General features: G+C 29.0%; 1 protein-coding gene across 12 annotated transcripts in view; it reads left to right on the top strand.

Annotated features, from left to right (window-relative positions):
- The window catches only part of LOC123301018 (bromodomain adjacent to zinc finger domain protein 2B), a 57653-nt gene that overhangs the window by 30027 nt on the left and 7173 nt on the right, over nt 1-20453 (top strand). For 6 of the 12 annotated variants that reach the window (XM_044883730.1, XM_044883733.1, XM_044883731.1 and 3 more), the window contains 16 exons: nt 160-589; nt 2472-2798; nt 8086-8151; nt 9901-9945; nt 11158-11211; nt 12789-13113; nt 13183-13443; nt 13743-13888; nt 13954-14120; nt 14187-14421; nt 14636-16054; nt 16140-16471; nt 17194-17605; nt 19309-19430; nt 19507-19651; nt 20106-20272. In XM_044883730.1, the coding sequence (XP_044739665.1) occupies nt 160-589; nt 2472-2798; nt 8086-8151; nt 9901-9945; nt 11158-11211; nt 12789-13113; nt 13183-13443; nt 13743-13888; nt 13954-14120; nt 14187-14421; nt 14636-16054; nt 16140-16471; nt 17194-17605; nt 19309-19430; nt 19507-19651; nt 20106-20272 (4653 nt within the window). The remainder of the gene's footprint in view (nt 1-159; nt 590-2471; nt 2799-8085; nt 8152-9900; nt 9946-11157; nt 11212-12788; nt 13114-13182; nt 13444-13742; nt 13889-13953; nt 14121-14186; nt 14422-14635; nt 16055-16139; nt 16472-17193; nt 17606-19308; nt 19431-19506; nt 19652-20105; nt 20273-20453) is intronic. The other 6 variants (XM_044883732.1, XM_044883742.1, XM_044883735.1 and 3 more) reach the window with 5 other exon arrangements.

Genomic DNA, 20453 nt, shown 5'->3' on the forward strand with positions numbered 1-20453 from the left:
TTCAGTAGTTTATTCGTGAAAGCGTAACAACCCAACAAACAAACTCACTTTCACATTTATAATATATATAGATAGGAATGAATATCCACATTTACTACTTTTTTGGCAGATTATAGAACTTTGAACAAAACAATAATTGCAACGTTTGATTTGATTTAGATTAGAAGATTTACGTGCATTAACTAAACAACAATTACTAAAATCAACAATAACTGTTGATCAGCGTATACAATTAGCAAAACAGCAACAAGCAATACGTGAAGCAAAACGACATGCACGTATATCAAACGAAACAAATTCATCGTTAGCAGCAGCCGCTGCTGCCCTTGCTGCTAATGCAACATCAATCACAGCAACCGTTAGTAATTGGGATGGAAGTGCAACAACTATTACAGCCCAATCATCATCCTCTTCTTCATCCAGTTCCACTCAATCGAATCAACAGAATCAATCAAATAAAATCCGTAGCGATCATGTAACTAGTGGATCAACATCATCATCAAATCGAAAATCAACACCAGCTGAGCGAGCTGAGAAACAGGAAGCTGCACGACGTGATCGTGAAATGCGTAATCAACAAATGCTTGAGGTTTGTAATGTATTGTTTTTAAATATTTATTGATAATAAATTTCTCCTATTTTTGATTTCTTTTGTTTTTGATGGAATGATGTGTTTTTTTCTCTGTTATGTTTGAATTGTCGTGTTTTTTGTTATAACTTCATCAGTGTCTTTTTTGATTTATTTTTTGATTTAATTTTTTTGTTTTTGATAATAATATTCAGTTAATACTTACTCTAAGTCCAAAAAAATAAGCATTCTATTTTTGGATAACCAAAAATAAATGTTACTGAAGATTGTTGCACTTTTAAATCAATAATTAATTTCTATTGTAGCCCCGTCATTAGAGAATTTTTCATCAGGGATAGAGAATCTTTTAGTTTTGAAAAAAAATACATTTCTAAAGAATCTTCAAAAAAAGAACAGTCATTATTTTCAAGTTACTTTCTTTTTTTACGAGAATCAGATAATTGTTTAAAAAAAAGTCAAGAATTTTTGCAAAAAAGTTAACATGTTGTTTTTTTTTTCTTCAATTTTCCGACGTCTTTGATGGCTCTTGATTCTCATTTCGATTGAACTGTATAACTGACAGAGAAATTTATTGAAACGATGTTTCCAATAGTAAAACCAAAGCAGTAAGATTATTTTTGACTATAATGACTGGCCTATTTAATATTAATTATTGATTTAAAAATAATGATAAATGTAGTTAATTTATATTTATTTTCTATGTCTATATATTTATTATATATTGTTTTTATGTACATTGAATATTCCAAAATTTTTGTTTGTAATTGATGTGTAATTGATATTACAAAGGAAGTATCAAAACCATCCAAAAAGTTATTAAATTGCGATCAGATAAGTAAAATTCATTCAATGCACATATTAGGTAAAACAAAAATAAGTCGCTATTATTTATTACTGTGGGGGCAGGTCTCAAATATCGAACGTTTTGCTGAATTTTTGTTTTGTAATTGACAATTTTTTTCAATTAAATTATCATGAAAGAAATTTATGTTGAATATCAAGAGCTCTAAAATTTCGACCAACTTTAGATGAAATAAATTCATAAATATTATTATTATAAATAATGTTGTCTCTGTCCTTGATAGTTGATATTGTTTTGGGTTTCTTGGGAATGTAGTACACAAATAAAGTGTCTTTAGTTAATTTTTTTATTTTCCAAAGTTTTGACGACAATTGGGCCTTTTTTAAGGCTCTCTACAACAATATTAACAATATTTGATGTATGTTTTTTTGTTTCAATAATTATTTAAAATTTTATTGTTATAATTATTAAAATAGAAAAACTTGATTTAATGTTTTTGTTGTAGAACTTTGAAAAAGTTCCAATTGATGTCGAAACGTTGTCAATTTTAATTAAATACACTTCGTTGTGTCCTATATTCCCAAGAAACCCATAACATTATTATATACATTCGCGATATTTCGTCTTTTATAAGCGCTCGAAATCTAGAAAAAATTAAAATAAAATCTATTTATTGCATAATATTGTTCATCAGTGGACTATGCTTAAAAGCTAAATACATTCATTTTAGGATTCCGGAAAATGGAATACATTCATTTTAGGACTTTTAATAAATGTTAATGTTCGTTTGTCTGACTAGTAATAGAAATTTATTTCGAAAACGGCGTGATGTAAGAATTTAAAATTTGTTACTTCTGTAGAACACCTGTCATAATGAAAGACATGTCAGCCCAAAAGAGACTACTATTCTTTAAAATAAATTTCTTTCAAGCAATTAATTTATTTTAATTCAAATAATATTCAGCAAATCGTTGATTTTTAATTTGTTTAAAATAAGACCTTGTTAAATGAATGTTAGGAGTAGAAATATTTTTAAAAACCAAAAAGAAAATAGCCAAAATATATAATTTCCACATTTAGGGACGTAAAAGATTAGCATTCACACTTGAACAAAAAATGCAAATAATATCGGAAATCGAGGCCGGTAAAACGAAAAGCGATGTATCCCGTGCTCTGGGATTGGCTAGCTCAACAGTAGCAACCATTTGGAAAAATCGCGACAACATCTTAACTGCATATGGTTGCAACGAGCAGTCATCCCAAGGGGATCATTGGGGTGGTGATCATAATAATACAACACCCCAACAGTCTGATAAAACAACTATAATCGATTTAGCGAATTCATCACAGAAAAAATTTAATTCATCTTTGGCGGAAAGTTCTTTGCCATGTTCAGATAGTATTATGGTATGTCAATAAATTTTTTTGTAGTACAAAAAATTTTCCTTTTTTTTATCTTGGCGTTAATAATTTTCAAAAAATGATAATAATTTAGTTTCCAAGTATAATTTTGTATTATTTTTATCAATTGAACTGAATACAAAAATTATTTCATGCCGAGATAAAAAGAATTATAGTATACTGAAAGTAGCATCCGCTCATGAATAAGTTCATCCAGTAGGAATTTTAACGTTCCTTTGTCATCTTTATAAAAGCCGACAAAACCCATTGACGGGAAATACAATTCTCCGGGGGCCCTAGGCAGTGTGAAAATCATTGTTCCGTGTTTTTTGTCTTCGTAAAGCACCTTATCGGCTCTTATAAAAATTGGTGTTTCCCCTTTTTCTTAGTCTTCGTAAATCAACTTTACGCCCTTCTCGTACAAATTTGTCTTTTGACCTTTCATGGGGCTCCTAGCTTTACGGAGCCCCTAGGCAGTTACCAATTTCGCATAATGGTTAATCCGTCACTGAATTTTGTCATAAAATTTGACTCTCAAAGTAGGATGTACACTATAATCATTATGAGGTCAAAAAATAAATAAATATTATGTAAATATGACAGCAAAGTTAAGAGTTGATCGCCACAGACTCCAGATGTCATTGGCAATATTATATTTCTGCTGCTCCTTTATCCTATTGATAAAGACAGCTGATTATTTCAATGATTAAAGAGAGAGGAGATATATGCTTTATTATACATTTTAATGTGCTATGCTATATTTGGCGTTCTGACAATAGTTCTTTTTTTCTATCCCTAGATAGAGTCTTTCTTAGCACTAAAATCCAATACTTTTTTATTCTGACGTCAATATACCATGAATCGATTTTGTCGGATTTTTGATACGTTTTAAATTTGATGATATTCAAGAGGGAAACGTTAAATTGCTTCTGTTACAATTTATTCAATTTTAGGCCAATTTGTTTTTCAATATTTTCAGTATACTAGAAACTAAAGAATCAGTAATAATTAAAATCCCCTGCTAACCAGTTTATTTGCTGTTTATTACAGTACTAAATGGCGTACCATAATTTTAAACTAATTTTGATAAAATCATAATAATAATGCTTGTAATTTGCTTTTATGAACCCAAAAGAAACCCAAAAATTATGTATAAGAAAGGGAATCAATAATAATCGTATCACACATCAAGGGATAATAATTTATTAATTAAAAACATGGAATATTTGAAACAAATTTAAAATACACATTAAAAAACAACATGGCATTGTATATTTACACAAATCTAATATGGCTAAAAACAAACTCGACTTTTAAAAAAATAAAAATCACACTTTTACGCAAATTATGTGAAGCATAAAAGGGATATTAAAACATTTATCGATGATATTAGAAAATTTTATTTCATAAAAAAAATTTGCTAAACTGAGTTCCGACGACCAAATTTAAATTGTGAAAATAAGTTATGGAATTTTCTTTAATTGACCCTCAAAATTATACAAATGCATTTGTATAACTGGTTAACGCACAATTGGTTTTCTAATTTCTCTCATATTAATATACAGAAAATAATACGTAAGCCAAGAATGTGAAATAATGGCTCGCAAATCAGTGTTGCTTTCAATTCTCAAGCCCATTAAACAGTCGATAGAAAACCACTAGGCACACTGCTGCCAGAACATTTTTCGATTTCGATATCACAAAATTTCAATAAAGTAATGATATTAAAATATTAAATTATGCACACACTAAAAAAATTTTTGTCTACCAAAAAAGGAAGAGTAAAACCAGTAATTTTAATGGTAAAACCACAGAGGTAACAACACTGTAAATATTTTAATTAAATTAAAATGATTTTAAATAGCGATACGAATTGTTTTAACATCAATTTTAAGCTTCACATAATTAATTACCACATTTACCATTTATTGCCTTGGTAACTTACAGTATTCAATATTTTAAAGAAATAAATTAATAAAAAAGAGCACACCATATTAATACTGTAATAAAAAAATGTTTTTATACAACTTTGGTACGTTATTATTGCAAAAGTATGAAAAATATTTATCAGTAATTGAAAAAACATAGAATTAGAATTCAAGTATAATTTTGTTTATTTTATTGTTTTTCCTCATGCTAAAATTGTAAAATATTAATTTTATCATATTTGAAATCATTATTATCGTAAATCTCAATTTTAATTATATAATTTATCGTCAATTTTATCGTTTTCACTTTTATTTCTCACCGAAAAGTCGAAATATCAATTATCTAGTGTTACGTCCCGACTCCATAAAGGAGTTTTGAAATCTACCGTTAAAATTTTTGTACATTGATAAATCGGTTTGAAAGTCGAACTTCTCTCTTTTCTTTTTGTAATATCAAAACAGAGGCTACACGAATACAAAAAAGTATGGGCATCGCCTTCAGTACAAATTGATTTATTTTTCAATATCTAGAGAATCGAGAAAAATCATTTCATTTAATGTGTATTTTACTAAAAAATTGCCACTCGTTGAAATCAATGTTCGAATATCGTATCGATGTTTTCTAATTTTGGGAATTTGTAATCCCAGCTGGCCTCGATATAAATTTAAAAATGATCGTGGTCTATTTAATAAATCAAGGGCTTTTTTTTTTATAAAAAAAGGGATATTCATAAAACTAGATAAAGAAGTTTAATTTATATATCTGAGAAGTACATAGTATTTTCTAAAGCAACCTAAAAACAGGATATCCCGTTCTTGTTACTCATTTTAAAAGTTTAGTTCTTTGATTCTTTGCTATTTTAAGCTGAAATAAGCCTGATAAAATTTCCCAATAGTTGTTAGGAAATAGTTAATAATAAAATAAAAATATACAATTATTACTTTCTCAACTTTTGCTAGCGCAGGAGATCCTGCACAAAAGCATTAAAAAAATACTGTTAGTTAGCCTGATAGTTCTCTATAAGGTAGACTTTTCCAATTCTAAAATTTATCATTGCGAAATTTAAATAATTGGTATACGTGAATTTTTAATTCGCTTTTCTGAGGATTAACTCGACAAGTTGTTTGTTTTTATAGTTTACGCCAGGCTTTCTCAAAGTGTGCAATAACATCCTATTGCGTTAAGTGACACGCTGAAAAATAATAATTGATTTTTGAAGTGGGCGATAGACGAATTAAACATAAACATTAATTATAATCGTAAATCGACTTTAATGTTTAAATTTGTATACAAAATTTAGTAAACAAACAAAGAATTATAAATATTCGATAATTCTTCTCTTTTTAAAAAAATAATTAAATATTGAGATTTATTGAGTAATGTATTTGTATTGTAATACTGTATGAACACTCCCCGTTTTAATTAAGTAAGTTATTTAGGCAACAATTTGACGTATGTGATTTGATAATATAAACCATAACCAAATATCTATTTTAATAATACCTAATAATAATGGATTAATGATATGATGTATATTTTATTACATGCATGGAATGAATATATAACATACCTTCCACTGCATATTCATATTACTTCATACTTAACTTACTATTTAATTATTAATAATATTGTAATTGCATGTAATCCGTTTTATGTTATTTATTATCATTTTAAATATGCATGGATAATATCAAAATCAATAACAACCATCTTTATGATTCAATTTTTTATGTTTTTTTTAATCCAGTTTGTATTTTCTTGAAAAAAGATGCGAATAGAAAGTTAATAAGTAAATAAAGAATTTCTTTGTTTTTCCGTGGTTTTGTAAAAGGATCCACCAAATTAAATCTTTAACTTTAATTAATTAATTAATACAATCTTCTTAAAAAATACAGAAGCAAATTTAAGGATATTACCCTCCTTTCGGAGACTGGTAATCATCGAAGTATGTGATTATTGGAATTTCCTGCAGTACTCGCAGGAAGTTCAATTGTCGAAGATCTTCCTTGAGAAAACAATTAATTTCATCGTATGTCGTCACAATAATGAGAAAACTCCCGTTTATATCTGCTTTGATTTAAATACAGATATTGTAATTCATCAATTCACATCCCAGATCGATAACTTTAGGAGACTAGATTTAGTCTCCTGGTGAACCCCTTCATAACCTCAATAAATATCTAAAAATTTTCTTATTAACTTTCTATTTCCATTTTACATTTACAGACTGGTCTGTTTTCTTAGAATTATTTTTAGTTATTTCTTTTAGTAAAAGTTTATAAGTTTAAGGCTTAAAATGTCATCAAATATGCTTTTATTAAGTAATTCAAGATTGTTTTATAATCGAACCTGTTCTCCTATTAGATTAGAATGCACCATTCATATTAATTTTTTTTAAGATATCCCTCATAGAAATCCAGAAAAAATGTATTCAAATGACCTTAACGCAAAACGAAATATATTCTTTTTCACTAGCGACAAAAACGAAAAAAAAAAAATTGTATTGTTTAATAACAGTGACAATTTCGTTAGAAGCTGGGATTTTGTCATAATGGCTAAAAGGTGGATTTTTACATGGCAAACTATTTTTTAGATAAAACTCCATCTTTTATTCATATGATAAATCACAGTTAAGACATAATCCGTCCCAAAATATTGCACATTTAATTACATTTTGTCGCTAATTTCTGCAATTATAGAATTTTTATATCAAGTACGAGTTGGGGAGTAGGTAGCGTAAAGAAACCAATTGTCTTATTTCAGACATAGTTTACCTCTTAAGCATGCGCATTACAGCAATCTTGATTTTGAAATCATCGTTCCACAGTCAATTCAGTATAATCATCATGAACTGGCTATACTGGATGTCCCGTAATATGTACATTGGGGCAAATAGGGAATAAAATTTGTAAATAGAAATAGTTTTTTTTCATTCGATGTCCCCCTATTTTTTTAAATTAATTTCGACTAATAATTAGTGTAATTAATTATAATTATCGGATAATTATTTCGTTACTGGGTACATCGAATCAAAATACTTCCTGCCTATTTGTCTGCTTTTAGATTCTCTGTATCCCGCGATGATTACGGGGCATCTTTTACATTAAATACCAACATGGTTAATATTTCTGAACTATAGTAGAGTCCAATTTTAAGCCTTTAATGTAGTATTGAAACACAGATCCCGATTGAATCATGAAGAATTTTAAAACAAATTTGGTTTTGTGTAGATAGTTTTTTATATGAATAAGTGCATGTGTCGAAAATATTTATTTATTTTTAATCTTTTTTTATTTTTATTTATTCTTACAAAATGAATGATTTGTATGTATGTTAATGGATGTTGTTTGCATGTTTGTCTCAGGCGCGACGCAAGCGTCAAGAGGAACTTGAAAAACTACGACATGAAGAACAACAACGAAAAATACAGGTACAGTACCCCAAAATAAAGCTGACTTTTTTCCAAATCGAATATTTAGTAATAAAAAATAATTATTCAGATTTATTTCGATTCAAAATATAATGAATAGAGTAGAATATCTAATTTATTTATCATCTGAACACAAAAACCTACAATTTTTTATTACTCATACGGGAAAGGTACTATCTTAAGGCAGTTAACTATTTATCAACGGGAACACAGTACACTAAGATGGATAACACGGAGTTCGTAATGAAAAAATATTAAGGCAACTCGAGGGCTTTTCTCACTCGAACGAAATGATAAAGACAATGGTCGAACATTCGAAAAAAAAAAAGAATCAAAATGGGTTCATCCGTTTAGGAATTAAGATGCCACAGACAGACATACACACATAGCATTCAAATTTATAACTTCTCTCTTCTTGTTTCGGGGATTCAAAATTGTTGGGCTATAATGAGATCGAACGAGGAATACCTTGAATTCAAATTGTCCTGTTAAGTCAATTTAAAAATATTAATGAATAAATTAATACAATGATCTCCTGGTTTAGATTGTTTCGAATGAATCGTTGAATATATATATTTTTTATTATTAAAGAGTAGATAGATTTTTAGAATTGTACAATTTATAATTTGATCGATTGGCTTTTAAATTCACTCGAGAAGTAAGTACGGTATTTTTCGAAATTCTAAACATTAGATTATAAGATGACATAATTATATACTCCTAAGAAAAAAATCAAATTTTTAAAAATTTTTCTTAATTCGTTCGTTATATATAGTGTGTCCCCGGATAGAGGTAACTATACTTGTAAAATTTCTTATTTTGGATTTTAAGAAAAAAAGTCATTCTTTATAAGAAGTTTTGCTTATTCTGAAAAGTATGTAGGTATATTTGAAACTTCTTAATAATGTACAGGGTAGCCAAAAAATTGGAATCACTATTTTTATTTTTGGTAAACTACCCTTTTTTTTTATAAGTTGGCGAAATGTTACTAAGAAAAGTTACTCGCAATTAACAATTATGACTCTATACAAAATATCAAGAAGATCCGTGTACTTTAATTATAGCATCATTTGTGGACTAGTTTAGAAAATTCAAAAGAAAATTTATTTTCTCTTTATCAAAGTTGGAAAGATCTTCTTGATATTTTGTATAGAGTCATAATTGTTAATTTCGAGTAACTTTTTTTAGTAGCATTTTGTCAACTTTTAAAAACGAAAGGTAGTTTACTCAAAAAAAAAAATAGGGATTCCAAATTTTTGGCTACCCCATACATTATTAAATGTTTTAAATATTCCTACATACTTTTCAGAATAAGCAAAACTTCTTATGAAGAATGACTTTTTTTCTTAAAATGCAAAATAAGACAATTTACAAGTATAGTTACCTCTATCCGGGGACACACTGTATAAAAGAACTCATAATAAATATGTGAGTTTGAATTTCGTTAAATAAAAGCTTTGTAGTTTATTTCATGAGTTATAGTATTATTATGAGAAATATAAAACTATACCTCATCAAATAAACTTCGTTTAATCGTTTGTTAAAAACGTAGAGATATTCAAGTTCAAGTTCAAAATCTTATATTTTTATTGCGATTATTCCTTTCAAATACGAATGACGATCGAATTAAGCATAATTTAAGCTCAAATATTCCCAGACATAAAAATAGCAAGAGAAAAATTGTTAGATACTCTTTTGAGTAGGTAATAAATGATTATTTCTAATTTTCTATGATCTTCATGATTACAGGAACGTGAAATGAAGCGACAACAAGCTGCCTTATTAAAAGAACAGGTATGATTTTTTTCAAAAAACATTATTATTTAAAAGTATACCACACTTATTCAAACAATAAAATTTAAAAACGTTATGTTAGTGGGAAAAATTTGCGAAATTTAGTCAATCTAATAGCAATTGAGTCATCTATTCGCAAATTTTTAGAAATTACAAACTCAAATGCACTTTAAACCAAAATGAGTGTCCAAAATTTAAAAATTGATTAAAATTTTGTTAAAATTAATTTTGTATATAACGATAAAGAATCAAATTGGGATCGTAAATATAATAATTATTGAGCCTTTTTCCAAAAACTTTCGAAAATAAAATAGTTTTGGACGCTTGATACAGCTGAATTAATTTTCGAAAAAAATTGTTAGTAAGAGGCTCGCAACTAATTTCTATCCGTAAAGCGGATAATTTTTCCGTCATAACTGAACGTGGCTTAGTATACATGATATTCCATGATACTTTCATAAGGCTAATCCAAACCGTAGTCATAGTTATAGTTAATTTCGATTATTAAGATTCATAAACAGTACTTAGTTAAGATTAACTCAGGTAAAACGGAGAAAAATGATAGGTCTTTAGACCAGACATTGCCGATTGAACTATCTTCTTCATAATTTGGGCTTAAGATGAAACCAGGCTTGTTATACCAGACCTCGATTACTAAATTTTATCTGATATAATAAGTTTAAATTCGTAACCTTGAACCCATTTGTTATGTGGGAACTTCTCGTAAACAAGCTAGCACTGCAATAGAACTCGCTCTACAGGGGAAGGATCTAAAACGCTTTTAATCACTCTTATTCAATTATATTTACAGTTACATTATCAAAGCGTTAATACAAACTGCATCCAACAATTAAAAATTTATTTGAGGAAAAAAAACTATTAATTGAAAATTAATTTTACGATCCTGATTAATTTTTAAAATATTGGCTAATAATATGAAATGAATTGGCTTTAAATGTATATTATTCATTGAACAAAACTCATTTTCATTGTATTTGTGTAATATATAAATTTTGTTTAGTTTAAAAATCTTAAATTTTGATTATCACTTTAGAATTTTATTGAAATGTGTGTTTTATTTAGTTTTTGTTTATTTTATAATTCAAAATCACTTTCGTATTTGAAATTATATTTTAGTGGTAATGTGAGTGTGTGTTTGTTAGAATTTGTTTTTGATGTAACAGAGATCGTATTATTTCTCTTTTCCCATAGATATACATGCAGGAGTTGAATAAACAACGTGAAATGCTCTACACTGTTGAATTGGTACGGTAAAATTCTTCCATAAAAACAAACCTGCAAAATTTTTATTCTTTGTATTTTATTTTCTGCATTTCTTTTACTTTATATCAGTTTTATTTCTCTTTTGTATTATTTGCATGCATGCAACGTGTATTGTTCAGGGTATTTATTTATTAATCTTTGCAAAGGGGGGATAGCTCAAAAAATTTCAGCACACTATGAAGATAGTGCATATTTGTATAAAATTAGAGTAAAAATGACAATATTTTACATTATTGCGGGACTGTGTTCTGTGCCCTTGTATAATCTTTTTAATTATATGAAAAATTAAAACTGAAGCATAAAGAGTCCCGAAATAACACAAATTTTCCATTTTTCTTGCACTTGGTTCTTGTGGTGGAACTAATTCTTCATACTTAAAGAATTAAATTGCTACATTTTTTATTAATTTAGTCATATTACTGTAGATTACCGTTTAGTAATATTTTTTGTTCTTTTGGATAATTTAATTATTTATAATTTTAGTATTTTTTAACTTACACAAAATTTTTATTTAAAATTATTTTGGGATAGTCCTTTTTGTGTATCAAAAGACAGTAAAATATATATAAACTTGAACCATCTCGGTGAATGAAATATGGATTGTTAGCTTTTGATCTCTTATTTAATTTGTGTAAATCTCATTATTGTTGGGCGTGCAATAAATCTTCCAATTGACAATACTTTTTTACCGTTATAGTTTTGTTCCAAGCCCTCTTTATTCCGTTTTTCTTTTCTATCTCTATTTTGTAATTTACGAACGAACATATCGAAACTGTAAGAGAGAAAATTTTCTTTGTATTAAACTTCTGTCATTCTACTCTCTACTCTAGAAGTTATTTGGCCATATAATCTTTCTTATATCAATGAGACAAATCTATACCCAGTCATTGAAGCTTAGTCAAAATTGGACACCGTCTTCCAGCGGTCACTATACTTAAAATAAATTAATATTTGTCAAAATTATCAAGGCTGTGGTACTAGTTTTTGCAGCAGTTGGTTGTCCAGCAAGTGAACTGATTTCTTTGGAATGAATTTAATTTTTTTGTTTAGTAATCCAGAACCTTACATTTATTTATAATTATCATAAATAATTTTGGGATAAGGTTTTGATTAATTTTTGCATGATTCGATTTTGAAAACTTTATAGTATTGCTTGGGTTTAAGTTAGTAACATTTTCATATCCATTTTCACTAATAAATTTTAATAATTAAACTTAATTGGGTTAATAATGAATGGTAATATTCTGTTTCCTAAGCAAGCAAACCCATTCATTATTTAACCTTTAAGGGCCTTCGTATACATTCGAATGTAGTAACTTGCACCAACATAACTTTATAATATATATTCTGAAATATTTTGAATATTAACAATTTTCTTGTAAAAATGAAAATCAATATTTGCGATTATTTATATCTGCGATCAACTATCTTTATTTAACACTGTTTCATTGGTTCATTTTTATTGCATTCGATTGTACTTGTTATTGATTCATTATCAATTGGAAAAGTTCATAATATGAGAAAGATAGAAAACGAATTTATAAAAATTTTTAAATTAGGAAAGAGAACGTCGAAGACAGCATATGGCACTAGTCAAATCATTAGAAGCACGTAAGCGTTTAGAAGAACGTGAACGTAAAAAGCAACAAGCGTTATTAGAAAAGCAAGCAACAAAGGAACGTCGATTAGAACAACGGCGTCAAGAAATGGAAATATTAGCTGAATTACGAAAACCATGCGATGATATGGAATTAAGTTGTACAGAAAACAGTCAACTACCACGGTATGACCGAATAGCTGGTCTAAAATTATGCGGTCAAGCATTTGCCGATCTCATAATGGTGTTTGAATTTTTACATAACTTCGGTGAAACATTAGGATTTGGTAAGTTATTTTGCAGAGTTTTCGATATAAGAAAATAAGCGGAAGTATAACAATCAATTTTGTATTTAGATATGGATTCATTACCAACATTAAATTCAATGCAGTCAGCATTGTTGAATTTATCGATTGAGGCTGAAGAAGAATTATTGTCGGTGATGACACATCTTCTGGTATGTGCCATAGAAGATCCTGGTATTCCTAATCCAGCCCGTCATACAACTATTTTGGGCCAATCATTACGACAAGCCGATATTACGCATGCTAATATTAGTGAAGTATTGCGCATTTATTTATATGCTAATGCAACTGGAGAAGTTAAAGCTCTAACAGGTAAGACGATTAGTATAAGCTTACTTTACTCTTTATGTCAGTGATAGTATTTTCTAGAAATTGGATAGTTACTTAAACCATAATGATACGCCACTAATTTTCAAATAAGTTTATGTTTTATGCCATACTTTGAGTGCAAAACATGGAGGGGCAAATACGTTTAATGAAATCTGCTGAACGGTGGATTTTTATCTATTCCAATATCCAAATCTCTATCAAAGCCGTTTAATCCACCCAATTCAAATCTCGTCAGGTTCTCGAATATACGGAAGCATTGCTGAGGTAATTTTTTGTTGCAGGTATTCATTTTGAAAGGGAGCATAATAAACGTTTGAATGATCATCATCAGAGTACAACTGATATTCCAACATCATCGGCTAAAAATGCCACTTATTTCGAATTATTACACGAAAATGCAACATGGAAAATGGCTGATAGCTTGAAGGTAAGCTAGGAGTTTTAAACTATTATAAAAGATTGGCAATTTTTTTTATAATTTCGATTTTTTAGGATAAACCTTTCCTGTCTTTAAATCCAACTGAAAAAGCTGCTATCCTCGCATTTTTATGTAATGAATTGTTACAAAACAAAGCTGTATGTCGACAGATTGAAGGTAGTTTAGATCATGTCTCTCAGCTTCGTAAAGAACGGTGGTTACTCGATGCTAAAATCAGGAAGTATGTGGTCAATGATTTTAATTACTGCGTAGCTTCATATTTAATATGTAAATTAAATTTTTTTAGATTAAAAATGCTTCATAGTCGAAAGATTCGTTGTGAAGCTGCAGAAAAACTTCAAGCAGCTCAATTAGCTAATGCTGCTGCTGCTCCATCACCAGCCGCTGGATCTTCAGGTGGAGATGGTGGTGGAAGTGAAGCACCTACACCAACACCAACTGTTGCTAGTTCACCACATCATAAAGATGACGAAGAAGAAGAATTAAGTGACAGTGAAAGTGTAGCTACACAACCAGAAGAGGTATAATTTTAAACATTTCACGTTCAAATCTATAATCGCTTCCACATATTGTTTGAAATTATATGAAAAGCGATATTTGCGAATTTCGGGTTGTAATTACCTTAAAAAGTCATTAGTAATAAGAATCCAAAAAAATACTAAAAGTTAATTAATTTTAAGATTGAAAAAGTTGACATATAACAAAAATTTAAATAATTTTTTTTACTATTTTCAGGAAGAGGATAAAAAATTATCTGGTGAAGAATTATCGAAAAAATTGGATAAATTACTGAAAGCATCTGAAGTTCAATTACAATCACTGAATGCATCCTCTCATCAATTACGTGCGACTTGTTACGGACAAGACAGATATTGGAGACGTTATTGGTGTCTTCCAAAAGCTGGTGGTATATTCGTTGAAGGCATGGAATCAGCACAACCTGACATCTTTGAAAAGCATAATCAAATGAACGATACGGAAGACGATCGTACAACGGCTGCAAGTACTCCTGCTGACTTCGAAATGGATACATCAATAAATGGAATGGATAAAGATGAGAATTCGAAAATTCCAAATATCGATTTTAAACCAATCAAAGCTGAATTACCAACAGAATTAATAAATGGTCCAACAGATGTTAAGGAACCAGAAAAAATCTCAGCAGCGTCCCTGCTAATAAATCACGTGGATCACAAAGATAAAGAATTGAATCATTCAAACGCCGATAGCGAAACACCATTTATTAAAAACGAAGATAAAGAATTTAAACCGAAAATAACTATCCCCGATATAAAATCATTCATGAAAAAGGAAATTTCTTGTAAAGATGAAATTAAATCGGAAATCAAAAACGAGAATATTAAAGAAGAAAATATTGAGACTTTGATCAAAAATCAATTAGATATTGAGGAATGTATTCCCAGTTCATATTTAGTGAATTCTGGTAATATAGGTAATTTATTTAAAAATCTTGGTGAATGCATGGAAAAACAAAATTCGGGAAGTTTAATAATCGATACGAGCTCATCTTCTTTAAAAATTCCAGATGGTGTTGTATCTATTGAATGTAAACCAAAAGATCCAAATACTCCTACAACACCTAATACTAATCCTGTTCAGGAACAACAGCCTCCACAAACTCCACAAAAATCATCAACTCCCAAACCATCCACACCAAGTATTATGGAAGTTGACGAATCAAAAGACGCAGAAAACAATAATCGATGGTTTAGTATTTTAACAAATAAGGAGGGAACATGTGAAGGTGTGTCATTAACATCGGGTAATAAATGGGACATGCCTGGATTAACAATGTCCCAAAAAGATATTAATACTAGCTCTGAATTAAAAATTCCTGTATTTCCACACCCAAATAATAATTTTAATACTCATACGAATTGTGATAGTCCGGGTCCATTACAAATGACCCAAGAGGAAAGTATTCTATTAGAATATATTAAGCAACATGGTTTACCGAAAAAAGTGGAATTAGCTTCGGTGCCTAAAGATTTACGTTATGGTTGGTGGCGTATAAAAGATACTGAGCAATTACAGAAGGTTTTGGATAAGTTACAAGCACGGGGTATACGTGAGAAGGAGTTAAAACGAACAATTCAGTCAACGATGCAAGTCATGTATGAAACAGCTGGCAAGGTAGGTTTCACTGAAAAATTTAAACTTTGTGATTGTGATAGGGATGGTGATTGAAGCGATTCTACAATAATTTGTATTTCTACAGTTGCAGATTGAAACTGGAGACGTCCATGCTACAGAAATGACAGTCACCGAATTAGACGATTTTATAGCTGAAACTGGGTATCCTATTCCCGATAACGGTGAATGGAGTAAAAACGTTGCTGATAGAATTGATGCTCAACTTTTGGAACAAGTTGAAGCATTAGAAGATAAAGTTGCTAATGCTAGTATGCAAATTAAAGGTTGGAGAGTGCCATCACGTGATGATGAAATTGTGTTCCAAGGAATGCATCCAGTAGAAGTTGCTAAACAACGATTATTATCGTTGGAAGCAGCCATTGAAAGGCGTTACTTGAAACCACCGTTAGGTGTATGGTAACTAAGATTGCTATTTACCTACTCAAATTAAAATTATGGCACTATGGGGAAAAAAGTATTTTGAAAATTGAAATATTATCGTTGAACTGTACAATTAACTGAAATTACAGAACCCGCGATGAGCGGGGGGTTAGAAAATTGTTGTCTGATTTTCTTTTTATGTGTATGGAATTGCCGACTCCACGATAAATGTGTCTACTTACAAAATGCGAAGTAAAATTTCTAATAAAAGAGCTCGTATACTTTGCTTGGGGAAGTTTGACATATTTAATTCAAACTTGGTTTCAAAATTTTTCATTCAAGCTAAGTTTACAATAAATTTTATCTAAAAGTTGGCAAAACCCACTTTAAAAACTCCGTAATATAACGAGATAATATGTTTCTTTCGAAACGGTTAACGGCATTTGAAAGAACTATTATTCACCTTCCAAATTCGTGGCTTAAAATTTCTTCAATATGTTTTTTCTCTCCAAACGAATTATCTTGTTTGTTAGAAAAAAAACGTTTGTTAGAATACAATAAAATAATTTTCTGTTCACTATCCGCCCAAGACTTTTCGTAAGTTGTATTGAATGGTTCGAACGAATAAGTATATCAATTTTCAAAAGTGTTGATTTGTTTCAACTTGCTTATTTAGGTGGGCCTAATAGGCCATGAGTCTCGGATATCTAATCTGAAATTTATTGTTAAAAATGAGTAAGTAAAATATTATTTTGCAGTACTGGAGATCCAAATATTGCGGCGATTACAAATCAAGAATCAAAAGAAAATAATAATTCGCAACAACAAACTTCACAACAACAAACTCCTTCAGAGAATACGGAAAATAGTCTGTCAGATTCGATTTCATCCCTCAATCAAATATCGGATCAAAATTTAAACAATAATAATTCATCATGTCCTACACCACCAAATGCTCCTGGTACACCAGCATCCTCGAATAGCAATAATAATACAGTTGATTCACCTTCAGAATCCAAATCATCAGATCATACACCCAAAGATAACATACCAAAAGGATTAACAACATGGAGGGAAGCGGTTGGACGGTCACAAACGACATCGCAACTAGCAATGGCATTATACATGTTGGAGTCCTCAATTGCGTGGGATAAGTCGATCATGAAAGCTGTGAGCATGCCTACTACCAACTTAAAAATGTCTAACAAAAAAGCTCAAAAATTAAAATCAAACAAAAAAACTAAAACCATTAACCCAACTAAATCAGGCAAACAAAATGTTTCTGCAGTGAATTCTTCTACCGCTACCATTGAACTAAAAATTGGCAGTGTGGGTTTGCTTTTCCCTTTTTCTTTTAATTTCCTTTTCTTTTAATATTTACTTTTATTTTTCTAGATTTTTCTTTCTTAAACCTTTTCTAATGCTTTTAATCTATTTTTAATTTTTTTTATTATAATTTTTTTACTTTTTTTTTTTTTAATTTTATTTTGCTACGAATGAAACTTTATTTGTGCAATTTTTGCTTCGATTAAAGAACTGCTAATTTTAACTCAAACGATTAATAAAGGACTTAAAAGTAAAATGAAATAATAAAAAGAACACTTAGATAAATTTTTTGTTTACTAGAATTCCCAATGTAGAAATATTTACTAACATTTTTAAATAAAAGTAATAAGCCATTAAAAAGATATCTTTAATTAGTTCAATCTTTTATTAAAATACTGACTTTAAACTGAAAATTAAGATAGGAGGTTGAAAATAAATCGGTTCTCAACCCCTTTATTACATTGGAATAAAAGTAAAGTTTCTTTAACACGATTTAAAAAGTGTAAAACCATTAAAATTTCAAAACCAGTTGAATCAATCGAAACGATACCAGTTTGAGACTATTTTGTAATCTGTAAGACCAATTTGATACTATAATCTGAAAAAGGTCGTATTTTTTGCGCGAGAATAAAAGGATTTAACTAAAATTAACTTGGATCTAAAATCTAAGCTTCTATTAGAATCTAAATCTAGGCTTATTTTATTTGATTATTACATTGAGTTTAAGAGTTGGAGTAATTCATTCATTGGATATTTCTTTTCAATGGCTTTTCTACAATATCAAAAAATTTCGATATATTATGGAGAAAGTTTATTTCGCCTTTTTTTTTTTAACAAAAAACGCAGATTTTTTAAACTATTTCTCTGTAATTAGCGCTAGGTGTATTGAAAAGCTTCCTTAAAGAGCGATGATATCATTTAGCGTTATATTTACATAGATAAGGACAGACAATATACAAATACCATAAAGTTTGTATGTTCTTCGATAAATAAGGATCGAAAAATAACGACACCGCTCTCTTAGAAAACGAAGCTTAATAATAGTAACAAATAAAGGAAAAAATGTTATACGTATATCATCAATCGCTTTACTGAAATATGAACTTTTATCGCTGTAATTCATTTTAGTAAGAAGTGGAGACATAAATTAACACCATAATATATCGAATGGCAATAAATTTGAGTTCAAATTTAACATGACCATATCTGCCGATCTAAAACATATCTCCGACTCAAAATTTATGTAAAGTTTTTCGTCGTTGTGGATCTAATCTTAACTATCAGTATAGACACTTATTTAATTTAAACAATAAACAAATTTTGAACCGGAATTACTCTTATTTCCTCCCCAAACATAAAAAATGATCTTGAAGCGATAATGAGATTATTTTTAAAATCCGGATAATCAATAGAAAATCAGATTGAATATAAAATGCAATAAAAAAAATAGTTTTATTTGAACTTAAATTTTAGTAAAGTACAAACTAAACAAAAATTGGCGAACGTTCTATGTTCAAAATTATATGATTTTTTTGTTTTGTTTACAGAATTGTCAATTTTGTCATAGTGGAGACAATGAAGATAAACTCTTATTATGTGATGGTTGTGATAAAGGTTATCACACTTATTGTTTTAAACCAAAAATGGAACAAATTCCTGATGGAGATTGGTAATTAATTAACAAATAAATCAATAATTTTACAATTAATAATAAATTTTAATTGTTGTTCATTGTTTGCTTACAGGTATTGTTTTGAATGTCGAAATAAAGCTACGGGTGAGCGAAATTGTATAGTTTGTGGCAAGAAACAATCATCAACCAAATTAGTTATTTGTGATATGTGTCCGAGAGCGTATCATCAAGATTGTTTACAACCACCATTAACCAAAGTAAATTCAATTTATTTTTGTTTAATTTTATACAGTTTGTATTTTTTAGAACTTTATATGTACTTTAAAAATACATGAGCACACAATAAGTCTGTCGGTGTATAATATGAATATATTTGTAGTGAGAGAACTTCCACTGTTTTCTATATGCAGAACTAAAAAATACAACCTGATCGTAATACAATAAACCATTTCAAAAAAAATTATAATTTGGCTTCTGGAGAAGCTGAGCACACTTCCTTCATGCATATACCATGCACTACATTAGCTCATCACAACTATTAATTAAATTAATTTTTGTTATGACGGTGACGGTCAGTTTAACCAACTGAGCTTGACTTGATTGATAGAAATGATAAGCACAGAAAAATTATTAATCCCGTCTAAAGCATTTTACTAAATATTAAATCTTTAGAAAAATTTAAACTAAAAATGTTATTTATATTTAAAACAGGTTCCACGTGGTAAATGGTATTGTCCAACATGCCATTCAAAACAACCAAAAAAACGAACACATGTTCGTAAAACAGCAAAATCACAGAACACATCCGCAACAAACGTTACAACAACGACAACATCGTCAACGCGTGACAGTGAAAGTTCTGATCATCCACCACCAAGGTAGTTGGATTTTATATATCGCTTCTTATTTTAACAATAATACAATTACTTAGCAAGTACTTAAATAATATAAATAATTATAATTATTTAAATATTATAAAACAATAACTATTTACTAATTATGTAAAACAATTTATAATAGACTTAATAACGTGTGTGTGATTGATTGATAAAAATAATG

The sequence above is a fragment of the Chrysoperla carnea genome, chromosome 5, assembly GCF_905475395.1.
Source record: "Chrysoperla carnea chromosome 5, inChrCarn1.1, whole genome shotgun sequence".
NCBI lineage: Eukaryota > Metazoa > Arthropoda > Insecta > Neuroptera > Chrysopidae > Chrysoperla > Chrysoperla carnea.